At 36.3% G+C, this 20368-nt stretch overlaps 1 protein-coding gene across 1 annotated transcript in view; it reads right to left on the bottom strand.

The window, feature by feature from the left end:
* LOC121314563 (serine/threonine-protein kinase 17A-like) overlaps window positions 1–20368 on the bottom strand; it is a 34737-nt gene that overhangs the window by 4414 nt on the left and 9955 nt on the right. Inside the window, exon 2 of the mRNA XM_041247969.1 lies at window positions 8167–8379. Coding sequence (XP_041103903.1) covers window positions 8167–8379 — 213 coding nt within the window. The remainder of the gene's footprint in view (window positions 1–8166; window positions 8380–20368) is intronic.

Below are 20368 nucleotides of genomic sequence, written 5' to 3'. Positions count from 1 at the left end.
CAGCATCAGCAGTCATTGATTAACAGGGAAGCTTAAGTTAAAGCTGCTCTGCTTATGTTGCAACAGGGGTCACCGAGGAGCAAAGGCAGATTTCCTTAGATGGGACAAGGGCTTAAATCAACAGCTTCAATCAAAATTTATGAAAATCATCCTTAGATATTAGTACTTAAACAGTTTTTAAATTGCATTTATTCTTTATGGTCATTATACCAGCTGCTTCTTTTTTTTGGCCCCGGATAGTTCCCAGTACACTGCTGACCAGAACAGATTAGTAAGCAATTCAAATTGATATTTATCGTAAAGGTTTCATCATGAAAGTATGACATGAATATTCTGGTATTTAACACTTTCTACTGAGTATAATACTATGTATTATCTTCTTACACTCAATAACTGATTTTAATAAAATAATAATAGCAAAACCTTCAACTGGATTCATAAACTAGGATATGTCCTACTGTAGATCACTCATTCAGTCTAGACTGAATTAAACCTGCAATTTCAGCAGAGAGCAGCAAGCACAGATTCTTTGGAAGAGGCAGACCACACTTGGATCAGAGCTGTGTAATTTTAAACTTCAATAGAACAGCAGCTCAAGTGCAGTGGTTGCTAGGGTTTTTGTCACTATTTCCAGAACTGCTTTATGCTGTGTTCCCTATGACAGTCAAATACCCAGAGGTTTCTATTTTAATGGAAGTCTGTAATTACAATCTACTCATAGCATCTTAGACATCACAAATCTTGAAATCAGCAACTTGAGGCTTTGTAACTAGGGCACTCTTTAGAAAAATACCAGCAAGGGTCAATAATATTAAACTACATGAAATGAACCTGCATTGACAATGCAACAATTAATCAGAATACTTTTACAAATTTTGAATTCCCCGATTAATATGTTCATGCAACATGCCAAGCATTATTCCTGTACATATATATATATATATATATATATTTTTTTTTGTTTAATCTAAAATGTGTTTATTGTTTGGAATTTTGTTGTTGAAATGGTTCTGCCATCCTTCATGTTTATCTAAGTTCTTTTGAAGGTTCTTTTGAATATCTGGTGGAAATAAAAGATTATTCAACCCTGTTGTACAGAAACATGAAGTATTTTACACACATATTGTCATACATCTCTGGTTTTGTTAGTGTGTATTTTACAGGATAGTGACCTTCAACATCCAGAGACAACATTGTGTGTAAATTCCCAGACATAAAGTAAGTATTACTGATGATATTATTATTATTAATATTATTATTACTGCGCAATTGAAACAAGAAAATATACCAAGTTGAAATAATGTCAATACCTGTATTTTTTCAAGACAAATCAAAAACATCCAACAAACTAAATAGTACCAGAAACTGTCAAAAATAAAAACACATATATAGGAGTGCAACAAGTTGACAATCATATAGCACCTGCTATTGACTATATTCCTGTAACACTGCTGGCACATACAGGACAGGACTGGTTGTGTGGAGTTATCTGTACTATTGCATACTCCAAAAGCAGTCTGCTGTTATGAGTTGTGTATCTTTGTATCAAGCTCTGCAGTGCTGAGAGTTAGGAAAATCAGTAATTCAGAAACATTTTCATTACGCTCAAAAAAGCCACAGGTCTTGAAATATTAAAAGGAACAGATATTTTCAAGTCTTGAATTCCTGCTTCGTTCCAAGGCAGCATCTACTGACAGAACCACAGCACCCATCACATGAAGCAGATTTTCTTTTTTTTCCTGTTCAGAATTTTTTTTTTTTTTTTTAAAGCTGTAACAGCAAATTTAACTTCACACAATAAAAAAAAGTATGGATTTATTATGGTTTTGCACTGGTTAACTTTTCAAAGATTTTAATCATTTACAGTATATTGAAACATTATAAGACATTGTTTTCTTACTGTATATTAGGCCTATGTTACATGTATGAAATACACAAAAGTGAAATACACAAATATACTATAAATACCAAAAATGAAGTATACTTATTTATGTATATCAGAGTTTACATTAAACAAACATTTACACAAAAATGCACATGTTTAATCTAATAAGCTATACAACCCTAGATTTGTAGTAATAATGTAATTTACTTCCACTACATTTGGACAATTCCAAATTGCAATTGAAGTCAAGCTGTGCAGTAAACTGGGGGCCTCTCAAATTTCCATCCTGCTCATGCATCTTTCATTTACCAATCATTTAAAATATTATACACGCCAGGTTTGTTCTATGCAAATAGTACAGATGTTAACAGCACTATTCACTTTCAAGAAACACGGTCATATTTTACAGGTTATACAGCATGTAACAAAAAAACTGTTTAGTTGAATCTAGTAGAAATAATTTATGTGATGGAACAGCACTTCTCCCCTTTAGGCCAAACAGGCTACAAGCCACAAATTGGGGCCATCACGTGCCCGTGAAAAGCACAGTGACATAATGAACTCCCAGCTGGAAACCAGAGAGCAACGAGGCCATGTTTTTCTGCTGGCTGGAGAAATGCCTCAACTTGACTGCAAGTCTATACAACAATCTTTTTTTTTTCCCCTTAATTTCACGTGCTAGTTTTTCATAAAGGCAAAATGCATTCCGCTCTACTTCCCACCATCACAAAAGAGCTCCATTCTCTTTTTGAATACTGCTGACAAAGCCATTTGTATGGATCATTTCAATCCACCACTAAGCCCCTTTTTATTAAATTTCAGTTTTTGTTTTATATTGCACCCACGCTGGCAGTGGTGTTAAGTTTATTGTAGGATGTTATGTACACTTTCATTCTAATTTTAATGCAGGTTTCATCTTCAATCCAAGCTCTCAAAAAATGATACAGGAAACCAGACAGCACAGAACCTTCAAGTACATGATGTCATAAAACTAGTGACAAATATGGCCTGGATGATATGGTAACAACTACTGCAACTAGAACAACACAGTGTACCTTTCATTTCAAATGTATGTTTAGCTGCCTTCATTGCAGTAGTGACCTTAAAAAAAAATTAAAAAAAGCCTAGGGTGCTTAAAATTGCAGGACTTCATTTCGGTTTCAGATTTACTGCATGCCAGCAATCAAAGCAAGTACAGCTATGGCCAAAAGTTTGCATCACCTAGAATTTTAGGATTGAGACAAAAAACAAAACAAACAAAAAAAAAAACTATATGAACATAATTTAGATATTTTATTTAACATCATGTAATCAAATAAACTACATTTTATTGATTTTACTGATATTGCAAGTATCTACCAGAAGCCTTAATTGCACAGTGTTTCATGTTAGGTTTTGTAAATTTGCAATATGTTAACGTAACATTATTAAGCAGGTTTCATTCGACTTTATGAAGCAAAATTTGTTCATAAAGTCATTAATTAGTTAATTAATTCTATAGGATGAAGCAAAGCGTTTGGCAATAGCTGAGGCTTTATATATTTCCCCAGTGATTATTAAATACTTCTCTGACGATGCATGTATACTGCATCCTTTGAATCCAAAAACATAGCCATACATGCCATAGTTCACTGGTTTGGTACAAAACTACAGTCTCATGCTACAGACAAATATCTGACTGTCTTGCATACTTACAGTATTCGCTCAAGTGAAAGTCGACCTTGTGTAAAATTTGAGCCCCCCCCCATTGTGAGCGCAAGATTGGGGTATAACTTTCTTTTTTTTTTTTTTTTTTTTTTTAACATTTTATTTGTTATTGAAACAGATGGTAAGTTTATTGAAAATAGAAAACAAAAATTCTCCTGAAATCAAAACTGTTTTTAGAGTGCACTTCAGGTGTTAGTTTTCCTAAATATATGTATTTAGATATGCCGACGGCAATTAAGCAGCAGATTTGCAAAAATAACAACTTTATAAGCACTTGTACTTCACTGTGATGTGTATTACAATGAAGTATGTTTTTGATTTGTTTTTTTGTATGTATTTCAATACAATGTGGGAGGTCTTTCTTTTCAAGTGCCAATACAAACTATTGATAAAGAAAAATAAGAACACAAGTGGCAGTGAGCACGCCTCAAAGCTAGGCAGTCCCTCCCAGCAGACCTGCAGGTGTGTTGCTTTGTAGTTACCACACACCAGCATTAAAGGTTTGCTGACAAGGTTTTTTTTTTTCTTTAAATCGTGTATTAGTCGACCCCCCAACTTGAGGATTGTGTTTTAGGGTTAAATTTCTTGACTTTTACTCGATCAAATATGGTAAAAATGTAAATGTTCTCTTTCAAGGTTACAGAATGGTAAAATGTTTATGTTAAGAGAGAGATAAGTTATCACAAATTATACAGTATTGCGGTACCCTGTCAATTCTACTACCACAAACATAGCAAAACACAAGGCGTGGCAATATCTTATAGTAACACCACACTGCTTGTCATGCACTTCTTCAAAAGATAATAAAATTCATGCATTGTACTGTAGCTTAGAAGGAATATGGAAAGCTGCAAACCTTAGTGAATCTGAGGTGCTCCATATCAGACAAACCCAGTGCTATGGTAACGTTCAGTTCAACTTGCTGTAGAGCCACTGCTTATCAGCTTACTGTACGGTATGTGTGTAGAAGGATTATTTGAACTACTGAGTACACGAAAGGTCTTTTCACACCAAGTGTGTTGCATCAAAGCACCAGTCTAGCGTATTTTGACACAATCAGGTTGCTTCCACAGTAAAGGCGTCAATGACTGTGAAACACTGTCATTGAACGAAACATTTCCTTATAAGTACAAAATTATATTTGCATTTCTTGCAGCACTAAGTACTGTAACATAAATGATATCTCATGACAACTAATTAAAGTTGTTTGTGTTTTGCAGAAAAAAAAGTATACATTATTTATACATTTGATTAGTCTGCAGTTTCCAGTGGTGGTATCTTTGCCACACTGTTGTCTTTCTTTACAGTACATCTTCACTGCTGAAAATTAAGTGACTAGAGTTATAAGGATGGTCATCATTATGACTACACTGACTGCTACCCTGATAATATTTATGATATTGTTTGAACACTTCTATTTGTTGCTAATCAGCTGTCGAAGTACACTGGCTATTGCTCTCCAGTAATTCAGTATACATGAAAGCCTACAGTACACTATGGAAAACAGGAATGTTATGCCGGATGCTGACACTGACTTGATGTGATGGAGTGATTTTTTTTTAAATGAAATGCTACAAAATTGTCTGTTAGGAACATTGGTAAAGCATACAGTATTATACATTGGTAAATTAATATGCCTGCCTGTAACAACACATCTCTCCTAGTCATCATCCTCCGAGTTGGAAGAATCCCCTTTATTAGTTGACATCTCCCGCTTCTTTGAAAATGGCTGCCTGTATGTCATGGCTGATTCGAGATTGGGCAGTGGTGTTTTTGTTTGTCTTTTCTCGACAGTCAGTCAAGATGCTGTTTGTGTACTCGGCAGTCACGGCTTTTGTTGCCGATTTTTATACACTCATCAGTATAATCTGATTTAAGATGCATGTTTGAGAAGAAAAAAAAATGTTTAAAAAGTGTGTCTTAAATTGGAAGGAATACAGTACTTGTAGCCAACCCAGATTTGTATTATGTGACCATGACTGGGATGTCAAAGATTTCCCACAATCCTTGTATATGATCCTTGTAGGTTTATCACATGACAACTACAGTACTAATTGTGCAGACATAAGAGACAAGTGAAACAACAGAAGTTCACGGCAAACACGGTACAGCACCTCAGCATGTTGTATGTTACATGCAGGAACAATATTTCTGAGTTTTGTTTATGTGAAATTGTGCAGAATATATGCTATGCTAGGCAAGAAAATGGTCCCATGGCGTAGCGGTAAAAACCAATGCCTTCAGCGCAGGGTGCTACGTCCTCGCAGGCTTGAATCAAATCTAGGCTGTTGATTGCCTGCCTGGCAGGCTGGCAATGCAATTGGCCGGATTGCCGGTGGGGAGGTTTAATTTCCAGGTCAGGGATCTCGGTGCCTCTCTGTGCATGTCTACCCCGTCTGCCAAGCGCTGAATTGCTCTCTGTACGGTCTCGGTTATGACAGCTGTGTTCCTCTGAACAGTAAACCTGTTCACCAAAAAACATCTTTCTGACCCTGTGGGCACAAAAGTCACCCTCACGCCAGCAAGCCAGTAGCCAACAGGTCAATTCATACAATTAGAAATGTACATAGGCAGCTATTGCCAAAAAAAAAAAAAAAAAAAAAAAAACAAACTAACAAAAAAAATCAAAAACACTCTCAACAAATAGTTATTAAAGTTAAACATTGTTGTTTCTTTCTGTGGCTATAATTCGCTTTATATAAGAATCCTTTGTAAAATTACACAACATCCTACATTTTAGCCTTGACAAGTTTATTGCCATTGGTGCCCTCTACAAATGTATTGAACTGAAGGCCATTTTAACACACACATTGAAAAACATTAGATTTTTTAATCTGCATTTCACATGAAAAACTTAAAACTTATTTGATATGCCCTTTGGTTTTAATAGATTGAGCATCAAAATAAACTTATCACTATTATAACACATTTATTTATCAATAATGGACATTGACGACATTTTTTGGGTTTCTTTTTAAATCACTCGATCATTCATCCTTGACCATGACACGCTTGAGTGACTATGACTGGAGTATATGCACTTAATCGCATAATTAGTGTGACAGTTGATTGGACACTGAGTGACTTCAGCTGTTGAATTGCAATTTTGAATAAAAGCAACAAAGAAAATCACAGAAAAAAAACCATATGCCATGTTTGTCAAGACAGCAACACCATTGTACAATCGACATGTTGGAAGTCAAACCTGGAGAGACTGTATAACCAGACACACTCGATCAATGACAGGCCACGAACTGGGAGACCAAGAGTCTCAACACCTGCCCAAGATCGACAGATCATTTTGCAGCATCTTTGTGATATCAATTGTTAATCAGCACAATAAAAAGTCAGTGCACCTGCTCTAAAACAGAGTTTGTTATTTTTCGATCACATCTGGTGAATTTTATCCAAATATAAGTGATAAGTTTCTTTTGATGCTCAGATATAAGTGATATGTTTCTTTTGATGCTCCATATAGTAGTGGTCTGTAAGGCATTGGAGTTGGGGGGGGGGGGGGGGGGGGGGGGTTGTGCTGCAGTACATCATCAGGTCTTTAAAAATAAACTAAGATCATTAACCCTTTGCAGTCCTATGTCGGACCAGGTCCAGAATTAAAATTTTCCCTTTCCAGTCCATTGTCAGAAGATGAGAAGCAATTACCCACTGCTGTAGGAATTCAAACGGTGTGCTGCTTTTTATATGAAAAATGAGAAAAAGCAGGTTACGTAAAGGATTTACACTGGACCCAGACGCACCCGATAAAATGAAGGAGTCATTGTACTGTATTTATTTGTTAGACTATTTGTTTTTCTATGGGTCTCCCTCTATATCGCGGCCCTTGATATAGCGAATTTATTTTTGTCAGCAACATCTGTGATATATCGAGTGGGTGATGCATCTTCATCAAGTCTAATCACGATAAGTAAATATTTCTCCAGTTGAACTTAAAATTATTGATGTCTCGTCACACTATCGGCACTTTCCCCACAAAAAGTTAATAAAAAACATTACAAATATTACTCTCTTACCTTAAGATGTCTTGACAGCAACTGGATTGGAGAAGAAAAAAAAAACTCTAACACAAGAATAACTATTTACAAGTCCAGTGTAACAAAGTCTGCTCTCTCCAGAGCTTATTTTCTGTTTTTATTCAGAAATATGGCATCCACATTCTCCCATTTCAAAGAAGAATGGAGTTTGTTCACAAGCATCCCTGCTTTGCTAAACACACGCTCGCTCGGTTGCAGGTATACTTAACATGTTCTTTGCCAAGGCTGCTAGGTTGGGAAAGCGTGTCTGGTTATTTTTCTACCAAATCAATAACTGGCCATTTTAATTCAAGAAGGCGTTCAAAGTTATAATAAACTTTGTTTCACCTTGTTTGTACATCCTGTAATAACTTGAGTGGTGCTTTTTCTGTGTTCAGCAATTTCCTATTTAAAGCACTTGTTGCCATCACAAGGATTCCAGTGCATAACTTAATACTTACTATTAGTGTCAGAAACAAGAATAACCTAGAATGAATCTTTTAGGTATTTAGACATCTCTTAAATATCAGATTGTAAAACACTTACTATTCCAGCACCAAGATCATTTCTGAGGACGTCTCGTAGACTTCATGTAGGTCAATGACCCAGCAGTTAGATTTGGCCAGCTCTAGGACGGCAATCTCGTGGATAATCTCCAAGCGACAGTCTTGTCCCTTTCTCCTCTTTCTCATGCATTTAGCAGCATAGGCCTTCCCTGTGCTCTTCTTCACATACTTCTTCACCACAGCAAATTTACCCCTGTGAATTACAATTTAAACATGTTTAAAAAAGATATTTACTTAAGGGTGTGCAACAGCTGGTGCTCTTACTAATGGAGTGAAATGTCTACTTAAATACTAATACTAAGCAATTATGGAATGGGCTCTTGTCAATTTGTGTAATGCTATCCTTTATTGCTGTTTAAACCAGTTATCTTTTCCAATATAAAAGCGAATAAAAGCTTGAGGAGTTAGTAGTTTGTGTTTTCTATTATCTTTTGTTTCCTCTGTTTTTGGTTCTCTTTCCTTTAGTTAATATAATTAATCCAATTTATTTTTCCCTGGATATATAGGGTGTAGTGGAATTTTCCAGTATGTCCTAATAGCAAGTTGGTGATAAACAAAAATGGTAAAATTGTAGGTTTACCTGGCACCCCGGATTGCCAAGTGTTACAAGTCTACATCTGAATGGTTGAAGAACAAGAAATTTAAAGTTTTGGAATGGCCTAATCAAAGTCCAGCCCTAAACCCCATTGCGGTGTTGTGGCAGGACCTGAAACTATCAGTTTATGCTCAAAAGCCCACAAATGTCACTGAGTTGAAGCAGTTCTGCATGAAGTTGTGAGCCAAAATTCTTCAACGGCGCTATGAGAGACTGATAATAAAGGAAGCGTTTGGCTGTAGTTATTGCTGCTAAATGTGGCGTAACCAGTTATTGAGTCTAAGGGGGGAATTACTTTTTCACATGGGGGCATTGGGTGTTGCACAACTTTAATAAATAAATGAAATAAGTATCAAAATGTTGTGTTATTTGTTCAACAGGGTCCCTTTTATCTAATATTAGATTATGGTTGAAGATCTGATAACATTCAGTGTCAAAAGTATGCAAAAATGCAGAAAATCAGACAGGGGGCAAATACCTTTTCACGGTACTGTAGTTGAGTAGTGTAAACCCCACGACAATATAGCAAATTTGTTACATGAATCATTTTACTTTACCAATGCCCTTGGGTATGAAACTGAAACTAGATAAAGATCACATGTACTGTACAGTGTTGCTGAAAAACACATTCCCCTATTTGCAGTGTCAATACAGACAATTCAGTATCTTTTCATCAACAGTAAAGGGAAGGCTTGCTCTTCAGTCCAGTGTCTATGGGTACTGACACACTGCTGTTATCTTGGGAGCTGAACATCCCTTTGTCTCCCTGCATTTCTAGAGGATGAAGTCACCTTCAGAACTACATAGCTCTTTCTATTCATACAACCATATGCTTGGTATGGTGACCCAGTTCTGCAGTGAGAAGGTACACAATCCAGACTAGTGTGAAAAGCAAATTTTGCAGGGATTGATGTGAGGCTTTCAGAAATAAAGCAAACGATTTGTCTGTATAAATGCAAAAACACCTAATTTATAAACATTGCATGAAACGGATTTACAGAACTAACCAGACTGACACAGTTTCACAGTAATCTGATTTGCTCAGCAAAAAACAAAAAACAAAAATCCAGCTTATGGTTTAATAAAGTGATTTTTGTATATTACCACTTATAGACAGTCCATTGAAAACTGTATTCCAGTAGTAAGAACAGTTTATCCTCCACCACGGCTATAAACTAAAACTAGCTATCATTACTGTATCATGAAGAAGAGCAACATAAAACTAGTCAGGCACATATCTCCAGTAATGGAGTAATGGAGGAGGCTCAGGGTCAACTACCGTATTTGAGAAGAGGGATGACAACCATGCACAGACAACCAATTTGCTAAAAAACACAATTATAACCATTACAAAAGCAGATGCTCCAGTAGACTGACCACACTTGCAAAAAGTATCTGGGGCCACAGTAAAATTGTTTTATATACAGTATATTAAAAACAAAACAAAACAAAAAAAAAACATGCAAATCTTCAGGTACATTTGGCACCGTTTGAAAGAAAATTTGTTTTGGAAACAACACAGTACTTGGATATAGTACAGAGCCCCAAAAGGGGTACACAATACAGAACTACAGAGAAGGAAATAGGAGTTTGTTCCTCTATATGGAGGTCAGTGACACAGGTAATGGAATCTTATTAGGCTGAGTACCCATCTCCAACATACTGTACTGTATGCTAACCCCTACTGATACAAAACCAATGTCATTAAATACTGTACAGTACTGTATGTGTGCAACAATGTCAGGTGTACTGAATGTGTATGATACAATACAATAAAGTGTAGTACAATATGAAGTTGGTAGGATGCCCCTTTGGATGCCCTAAAGGTTGTACAGGAAAGAAGTTATTTATACCTAAACTTTAGTGATACGGTGAAAGGTTCATCCAATCGAATAATGTATTAGATTAATAAATAACTGAATTTACAGCTATGCAGGACACAAAGTCACATATTTGCTGCCCCCCTGATCTGTCATACAGACAGCATTGTATGCAGTTGGCAAATCCTGGTTAGATGTTACTGGCATTTTGTAAAACTATCATAAAGTTACAGAAAGTTACATAACTTTATTCATTTCCTCTGATCATGGAGCAGTTGATCAACTATTTTATGACCTAACTTACATTCCAGCATGCTACTGTATGTCAAAAACAATGTTACAAGTACCTCCAAATTAGTGCAAATGATTGACTGGACTCATTCTCAACAGAATATACAGCAGACGCAGCTCTGCTGTATGACACAGGCTAACGGGGCTGTAGTGAACCGGGTCATTTTTTTGGGAGGTGGGACAGCACTCTTCTAACCCTAACCCTAATTTATTACCTAAAGACAAATACCAAAATAAAATGCTGACTTTTAGTAATACAGACTTTTCTTAGATCCTAGTCGCAACTCAAATTTGTCAGAGGTAAATTGTACTAGTCACTCACTTTCATACAGCTCACTGTGTCTATCCCTTAGTAACACACCACTAGCTAGCAGGCAAGGTTTTTATTTATTTTTTTATATATCGTAAATAGAAAAGCCCAGGCTGTGAAGAACAACCTAATTCATATCACATCTTTGTTTTTATCCAGCGATATGAAGAGTTAGTATACAGTAGGTTTAATACTTCAGGTGCTAGTAAACATTAGTTAGTATGCATATTTTGACTCGACTGGAATTTAATTTAATTAAAACATAACATTTTGTAAAGGTTAACTGTTTATAAAGTACCACTATTGATTTTTAGTACAGCTCCGGGTTTGCCATGACACCCTGACTTCATAAAATTTAATGTCGATCTAAAATACAGCAGTAAAGGGTACATCAGCACTACATGAATGATAAAACATAAACTATCCCAGCTTGTCCTTCCGAATGTATTTGGTCATTATATAATAATCCTTATGCGCCCAAACATCTGCATAATGCCACACAGCTAATGTCCAGAATCACTGTTCTCAAGCATCTCTTCTGAGCCAAAAAACATGACTTCCGCATGTACCCAGAGCATGCCCAATGAAGAGTTGGATAAGCTGTATTACCTCCGTGTGGAAACGCACTAGTCTGTGTAACAAACACAGTCCGTCTAATTTTTCATAAGGAAGGAACTTGTACCTGCTTTCGGTTTGTGTTTCCTTTGCATGTTGTATTTTGATGCATTATTATGATTAATGCTGCATTCAATAAAAAAACAACAAAAAAAGTCTACTGTATAAGTGGTTGCGGGGAAAAGAAAACCCAAGATGGAGTCATTCTCATTTCCAACTCATGGGACCTACCTACAATTATAGCAGCGCTGTGTTATTTCAATATACGTCCCCAAAGCCTCCAGCTGATTCGGAATGTTTGTAGAATAGGCACGTATCAGATAAACTAGCAAATGCGATTTGGAAACTATGTATTTCCTTTAGAGATGAGGTCTTTCAGGATCTGAGCTAAAAAAAAATAATATTGCATTTTTCCATTCTTTGTATTTGCTTTTCATTTGCATTTTCTGACACAACACATGCACAATCATCTACCTGAAATATTGTCTGGCATTATTTTGGACGTTCCCTGTGTATAGTCACACTGTTGCTGAGTAAGTATACAAATTGTGTTTATGAATACTGTATAATAAACCCTTGCAGTCACATATGCCAAAACTGTTAAATCAATGTAAACAATTCTAAATACTGCATTAACACATGGTGCTATGGCAATAAAGCAGCTTTTTGCTAATCAAAATCACAACAAAGGCAAACGCTTGGGCTCATTGTGTGTTTCTGATGCTTTATATCTCTAGAAAGTTAGATTGAATGTCCCAAATCTGGGATTGATGTAGGGTGACTCAACTTTAAGTGGTGGTGACAACAGCAGTACTTGTATGCCTACTGTAAGTAATATACATATTAAGTTGAAAACATTAAAAACTTAGGCCACCCACGTCAAATACTGATGTTAGCCTTAATGTACTGATTCAAAGCAGAATGTGTTGGGTTATTTATTTTATTATATTCACACAGTATGGTATTAACTATAGGTAGGTGTTTGCAATAAACCTGTTAAGGGCTTCGAGGTATTATGGGACATCATAGGTCAAGTGGCCTCAGATGACTTAGAACCCCGAGAAGCCTGTAAAAGGCTTATTACACACACTTACCTATAGTTAATTCTTTATTATATATGGAGAGTTGTAATCGACCAAACATACAAACACAAATATTGGCAGATCTGCAGAGAGCTGCATGTTGTGCATCATCTGCCATATTTTGTTAATGCGCACTCTCATATTTTTGACCTACAGTGAACTCGTTAATCATTCTAACAGGATCTTCAGTTAGTTAAGACTGCTTATTCTGAGACTACTGTACAATGACTGGTTTACTTTATGAGCATCTTCCACTCCTGCATGTTCTCAAATACTGTACAGTAATTCATGTTCATGAGGAATTTAAACACATTAGCACTCCAATGAAAAGCTCTACCATGAAAGCATCATTTATTAAATGTAAAACAAAAGCAAGATCTGACCTACATCTTTAACAGCACGTGCTTCAAGCAGCTGCAGTATAAAATACATGCATGTATCTAGATCTATCTATGCATGTAGTTCATAATTTGCAATCAAAGCAATGATCAGCCTACTTATTTTATAATTTAGAAATGCTGACGATAAAATACAGTGAAATACTATAGTTGGGTCATTCCATGAAAATTATACACTATGTAATCATTATCAGACTAATGGCAAGCATATATCTCTATCAGGGTTCTCACCAGGAACTTTTCACAGGGTGGTGGTGGGAGGAGCGGGGGGTGGGAGCAGTGAAAGAAATGGAGATCCTCGCAAACCCCTGCAGGCGAGGCAGGAAAATGGCTGCAGATTTAAGCTAAGGTGGAAGATTTTCTTAAGGCCAGACATCCGAGAAGCATGGATTAAGAAAAATTCCACCAAAACCGAGAGAACATCTGTATGGAGTGAGAGGTCATGAGGGGCAGAAATGAAATCATCGTAAAACAGAGAGAGAGACTGTTCCAATGCTAGGAGAGAGGACCACCTCCTAAAATCTTTCCTGGATTCAGCTGTAATATTAATGTGAGAGTTCAGATTTTTAGCTGTTGTAGAGCGAGCGAGAAGAGGAGAAATAAATGTCCTACCTTGAAAAATTATGCAAATTGAAAAATTGAAAATGTTCCAGGAGTGAAAGGTGGTTCCATTTACAAATTAAGTGGTTGATCTCAAATCACTGACTGAGAGAGCAAATGCATTCCAGTTTATCGGGAGGCAGTCAGGCTTCAAATCGAACAGTATCCAAAGTTATTCCTAGAAATTCAAGAGCGTGAACTGGATCGATGGTTTTCTCCTCTGAGAGGGGAACGCCGGCTGAGAAGAGAGACCTGAGTTCTAAGAGTGCTTCAGCTGGAGGGGCTGATGGAGGAGATAGAAGGAGAAAGTCATCCAATAAGTGCAGCAGAAAGTAAATGCGATTAATATTGAAGGCTTCGAAGTGAATCAAAGATCTGCAAGGTAATGCAAGTCTGCAAAGTAACCGCAAACTGAAAAGCAAGACAAGAATTAGAAAGCTGGCTACAGTTTAAATAGGGTGACTGACAGGTATTTTAGCGGGATGACACAAGGGAGGAGCCCCAGCTCCAGCCCCCAAAATACACAAAGGTTCTACTTAAAGCCAGGAGTACAGCAAACGCTTTGAAAACATGGCCCCAACTTTGATCACTTGATACTGATGATTTGTTAAAGAGTTGCACAACAGTCTTTAATAGAAGCGTATTTGAAGCGTATCCTACAGTACCATGTTATCAAATACTGTAGTTTATAACTGGATGAAAAGTTGGTGATCAGAAACACACATTTTAAAGATACTTTTACTTGTAAAAGATTGTTAAGTATTAAAAATATACTATGACACAACCAACCTGCTCATATACTATGAAGTACATTCTTTGAGATGGAGGACATTAGAAATATGAGAGTGGTTTGGCAGGAGTATTTCTGTTTCCAGTAAACTGTCAATACTGGAATATAATGTGATGGATGAGTGTTTTGGCAGTGGGGATTTAAATTCTAAATCTTACTATATAAACGACACTGGCTTTTATGTACTCAATAGCTACTGTATAGTTGTACTTTTCTTTATTATCTGTTGTATGACTTCAGACAGACCAGGCTTACTCTTTTTTATTTTGGACTCTGGGTTAACAGAAGCTGTGCATTTTCTAACACCTGTTTCACTGACATTGAAAGCTTGTTTACCCTGCATGCCCATGACATTGGTGAATAATAAGCTTTAACATGTGACTCAAAAAAGGCAAATGCCATCTGTGAAGGGTATAAAAACACTCCTTAAATTCTCTCTTTTTTAATGTTCCAATTTAAATGGAAATCCTCTCCATTAATCTGAATTAGTAGTGCACTATTATTATTATTATTATTATTATTATTATTATTATTATTATTATTAATAATAATAATAATAATAATAATATATTTATTTATTTATGGCATGTGACACTGGTTATATACAGAATAATTGGCAAGCTGGTTTTAAATACCTTCTTCAAACACCTTCATAAAACAAATAGGAACCACAGTTAAAGCAGGTCATATTGTATTGATCTGTATAATTTTAATATTTAGCAGCAAGCTACGCTAAATAGCAAAAGCAAGTAAACCACCTATAAAAATGTATCGGTTTGTATTTGGTATTCAAATAAAAATTGAATCAATACAAAATATTCACTGCAATAAAAATAATTTGCACAGAAGAAACATGCTACAGAACATGAAATAACATTGTACAATCAGAGATGATTTATCTTTGGTTTAGAAAAAGTTATTTTATTAAAAGTGATTTAGTATTATTACTACTATAAAACATATAAAGTCTGATTTCCACAACATTTTTAGGTTGTATTGAACCACTGCAACTTCAGCTTGCTGCATTTGGCCTCCAAAAAACATCACAAAAACATCACAAAAATAAAATAAAAGAGTCAGCATTACATAAATAATAAAAAACAACATTCCATAAGGAAGTGCTGTGTACAATCATTGTATTATTTGCTAAACATTATGGGCCCGATATTCAAAAGGTTTGCGCACCGCGCAGAGGGGTATGCTCTTTGCGAAATTTTGTCAAGCTGCCACATTTGAAACGTCCTTTTGCACGTCACAATCCATTCTACGCTGTGCAGAAATAAAATGTATGCACTGCACAATATGGGGGGAATGGCTGACAACATGCGTGATCCTAGCATATTCGAAGGTATGCGCCAAGCACAAAACCAGGTTTGTGACGCGCAGAATAAGGATTGTGAAAGGACTGCGTTAACTCCGTGCACACTACCATTCCAGCACTGACTACAAACAGGCAACAATGGGAAACGTGGGCAGCATGCAGTGTGTCCGTCGACATGTGGATGTGAATGACCCAGCAACAGCAACCCCAACATAGGCGAAGATATGCTAAAAGGGTGCACCGGCCTCGGCACACATATGAGGAGCTCAGCAATGAGCAAATCGTGTCCAGGTATCGTCTCGACTCGTCTATGGCACATGCTGCATGACCTGGCTAGAACAAACCTGCGCAGTCATGCCTTGTCTGAGCAATTGGTAGTGTCTGTCTGTATGTGTATCCTGGCTACCGGGACCTTCCAGAAGGTAGCAGGTGATACAGTGGGTATCACCCAGTCAGCCGTGTCCGCCACCTCGACCGGTTCATAACTGCGTTGCTGCGACGTGCTGAGGAACATATTAAATTCCCCAGCACCAGAGCAAACAGTGAGGAGATATATAACATTTATTTATTATCCTTGTAGTCACATTGAGATTAAAACCTCTTTTACGAGTGAGACCTAGCCAAGCAGGTAGCAGCAAATCAATTGGACAATAATAACAAATACACAATAAAATACAATTAAAGACACAGGCAAATCACATTTAAAACAATAATCAAAATACACAAAAGTAGTCAACTATTTAAAACAATTACAACTCTGTCACAAAATCATGCAGTTTACTCTTAAATTGCAATAAAGCTATCTGGGTCTGCAGCTTTAGTTTGGACTGGAATGTATTCCAGGACCATGGGGCATAATAAGCAAAGGATCCTTTACCAGCCTCAGTATGCACATGATGGGCAGATCAGTTATGTGTTTTATCACTGTATTGATATGCTGGACAGGGTAGTCTGTACACATATACAGTTATATGTGTTCTTCACTGCTCCACAGGCATATCGGCATCCAACGTGTACCATCAAAGTATGGAAATGTAGACTGAGAGAAGAATGAAGAGGGGAGGGGGGTCCTGCCTGTTATCTTTGCTCTGTGTTGCCACATATCTGTAAATTAATTGTATAAATACGTCATTCACCCATCTTGTGGCCCATTGCTTTATTTGGCTATTCCATAGGTTGCTGTGCATTACGGATGAGGGGTGGGCAGCTGCAGTTAACGTTTTCCTAAAATCAGACCAGTGATACGATCAACCAATCAAAGACCTGTAACGTACAATTGATAAGTGACTAAACTTCTTTATGCTAATTCCTGGCTATTCAGCATTGCTAATTGTACAGAGACTGTTCATTTATTGAGAAATCATAGAAGGCTACAAGTAACATTTTAGGAGTATATTTTTTACAAATTGATTCTTACAAAAAGTGGCATAACGAAAAAAAATCCATTCCTGCGACAAATTGGGCATAATCATGATCTTCAAATGGGCGAGTAGAATGAATAACATAATGCATTTCTGTGTATTTTGTATATAAAAATGCTTGATTGATGTTTACTTTGCAGGTGAATGACCTTGTTACATTTACAAATCAGAGAGTGTGCTACCACAGTTAAACTTCGTCACGGCATGATTTATATATTAAAAAAACATTCAGAAAAAAAAAAGACAGTATCCAAAGCCTTTTTTTTTATTTTACTTCAAAAAAATATAACTATGTCAGATCAGCTGGCCTTTAAAGAAACACAGATAGTATTTCCTCGTGATACAATACTGTCCGTATTCAATAAAACAGAGGTGTTATCAGTTCATTAATTTGAAAACTCAGCGCCTAGCTATGGAGCCAACCGTGTATTTTGAATGGTCCGTATGTATGTGTGCACGATATATTGTGTGGTCTCGTCTGCTGTCATGTCGGTACATATACTGTGGCAACACCAATGATAGCGGCTTGTCGCATTACTAATGCTGACTGTCCATCATTCTGCATTCTCGCTTGGCTGTTGTGTGCAGTTGCTATATTGGTAGTGAATGCGCAGACGGTTTTGCGAGGCACAAACAGATTTACGAATTGCTCAAAAAACTGCTATATTCCAATGTCTCGTAACTGCTTTGTGCCGTTTTGGAATATCTCTCATTTTGTGCCAAAGCACTATTTTTTGTGAGACATACTGCGTGAAGATCAAAGATCGGGCCCTGTATTTAGTATAAACTAGGGGTGCAACAATTAATGGATGCATCATCTGTCCTTAAATTTCACCGAGCTTTGATTACATTTTGGCGAATCGATGCATCAAATTAGTAACCAGTTTTAAGTCTCCTGTTTCCGGTTTGCATTAAAACCTTGAGTGTGAGTGCGCTGCTTCTAGTGCTAGTGCGGTAGATTTGCGCGTTGTCAAGCCTACATTACGTGTTTGAAAAGACAAATCAGAAGTACACCAAGTATTCATTTTTTTTTTTTTTTTTAATTAAAAAATTGGGCAACACGGTTTTGTTTTGTTTTTTATCTATTAAATCTACCAATTACCTTTTGTTTCAAAGCATGTTGTGTTTGGATTATATGGCAATATTATAGAAAAAAAAGAAGAATTTAATACAATAGTTCCATTAGTCAGGGTTTGTGAGATTAATTCAAATGCTTTGCTTTTGGACGTAAAATGGATACAGTATTGAACAACCATAGTTCAGAAATGACTTCTATTAAAAGAGACTATTGTTTTATCATTATTACAATCTTAATCTGATGTGGACGCACACATTTTCTTTTCAGATGTAAACGTGAGTCCTTTGTACGTACTTTTTTTTTTTTTTTTTTTTAATAATCGGAAGTGTTCTAATTTGAATGCAAGTCGTTCCTTTTTGTTTAACTATTAGGCAAAACTGTGTTTTTAGTTATTAGATCTTCTGTTAAAAAACAAACAAACTAACGTTTGTTTATTTTGAAAAATAAGACATCAATGCTTGTTGTTGATAAATGTCTATGCACTAACTGAATATGAAATTAGGGTGCCGATTGCACCTCTATTATAAACCTATTAAACACTTACAATACAAGTTTTCCTAAAGAACCGTAGTCAGTCATCAGCAAATCTGATCCTCATAGGTTTACGAACAGAAATAAAATACCAGCACTTTAGGCTAATCGGTCCAACATGACAATTTTTCCTTTCCAGTCCGGTGTAGGACCCTGTCCGTCATCATCAAAAAGACATCAAGCACAGGTCTCTAATCGTTTTTTTTTTTTTTTTTTTTTTTTCAGGAAAAAGCAGAGAAAACCTTTCAATGGTTGAATGAGACCGAAAGGAGCTGAAAAGAAAAGGGGAGCGTATCTGAGCAATACACATAGCCCCTTTTAAACCTGTTTTACTGTGAACATTATTTTAAATAGGGTGTGTAAAATAAACAGCGCATGTGAAAATAAATTGGACCTTACACGTCTGACAAGTGCTGAATAAATGGACCGCTAAGGGTTAATGATATCCAGTCTAAACGTTTAGTACAGCAGTGCTCCAGATAAGGGGCGTATTGTTGTAATTCCCGACTAAAAAACAGCCATTTACAACCTCCCAAAAATATTGAGGATTTGTTTTACAGCCGTGGAAAAGCAAACACGGCCCCTGCTGCTTTAACGGCAGTACAGAAATTAAGGAATGCGTTCTTCTAGAGCAGATTTTCAAAGTTCTGCACAGATCTGTGCAGTTCACACAACAGAACTACAGAAATATGCGCTTTTCAACCGCCAGAAGTTTCTATTGGTTCTGCGGTGCACACACTTAACGGTTACAATTCATTCTCTCCGTCTCTCTCTCACGGTAAACACACGTGTCACGCAGAAGCCAAAATAAGATGAAGCAGGAAGATTGCACTTTCTAAAAAACGTCAAAGAAAATTTCGACTTGTATTTTAAGCGTGCCAATTGTAATGTTGAAGAACCTGAAAATGTTAACCTGGAATTATACAAACTGAAGTTAAAAAAAAAAAAAAAGTTTAAAACATGTCATACAAAACAACATGGTTTTCTTGTTGCAGTGATAAATAGTGAAGGGTATGATTGACTGTATGGCAGTGTTTTTGGAAAGTTGAAACAAATTATTGTGCCATATATTGCATGTGTATTGTTCACAGTATAATGGTATACAGGTATAATTAGAAACTTTAATTTTATCTGTGGAAGAGTCTAAAGAAATGCAGATTTGATAAGAAAGTAATAGGATTGTTACACTGCTAGTCTATATCACATGCCATTAAAAAAAAAAAACACACAAAAAAAGTTCCTCTCTTGTAACAACTGTAATGGGCTATACCTTTCATTTGAGAAGGCAAACCTGAAAATGTATAATTTTTTTTTTTTTTTTTTTCATGAA

The sequence above is a fragment of the Polyodon spathula genome, chromosome 4, assembly GCF_017654505.1.
Source record: "Polyodon spathula isolate WHYD16114869_AA chromosome 4, ASM1765450v1, whole genome shotgun sequence".
NCBI lineage: Eukaryota > Metazoa > Chordata > Actinopteri > Acipenseriformes > Polyodontidae > Polyodon > Polyodon spathula.
Note: the sequence above shows the minus strand (reverse complement) of the source record. Positions and strands in the feature narration are given on the sequence as shown.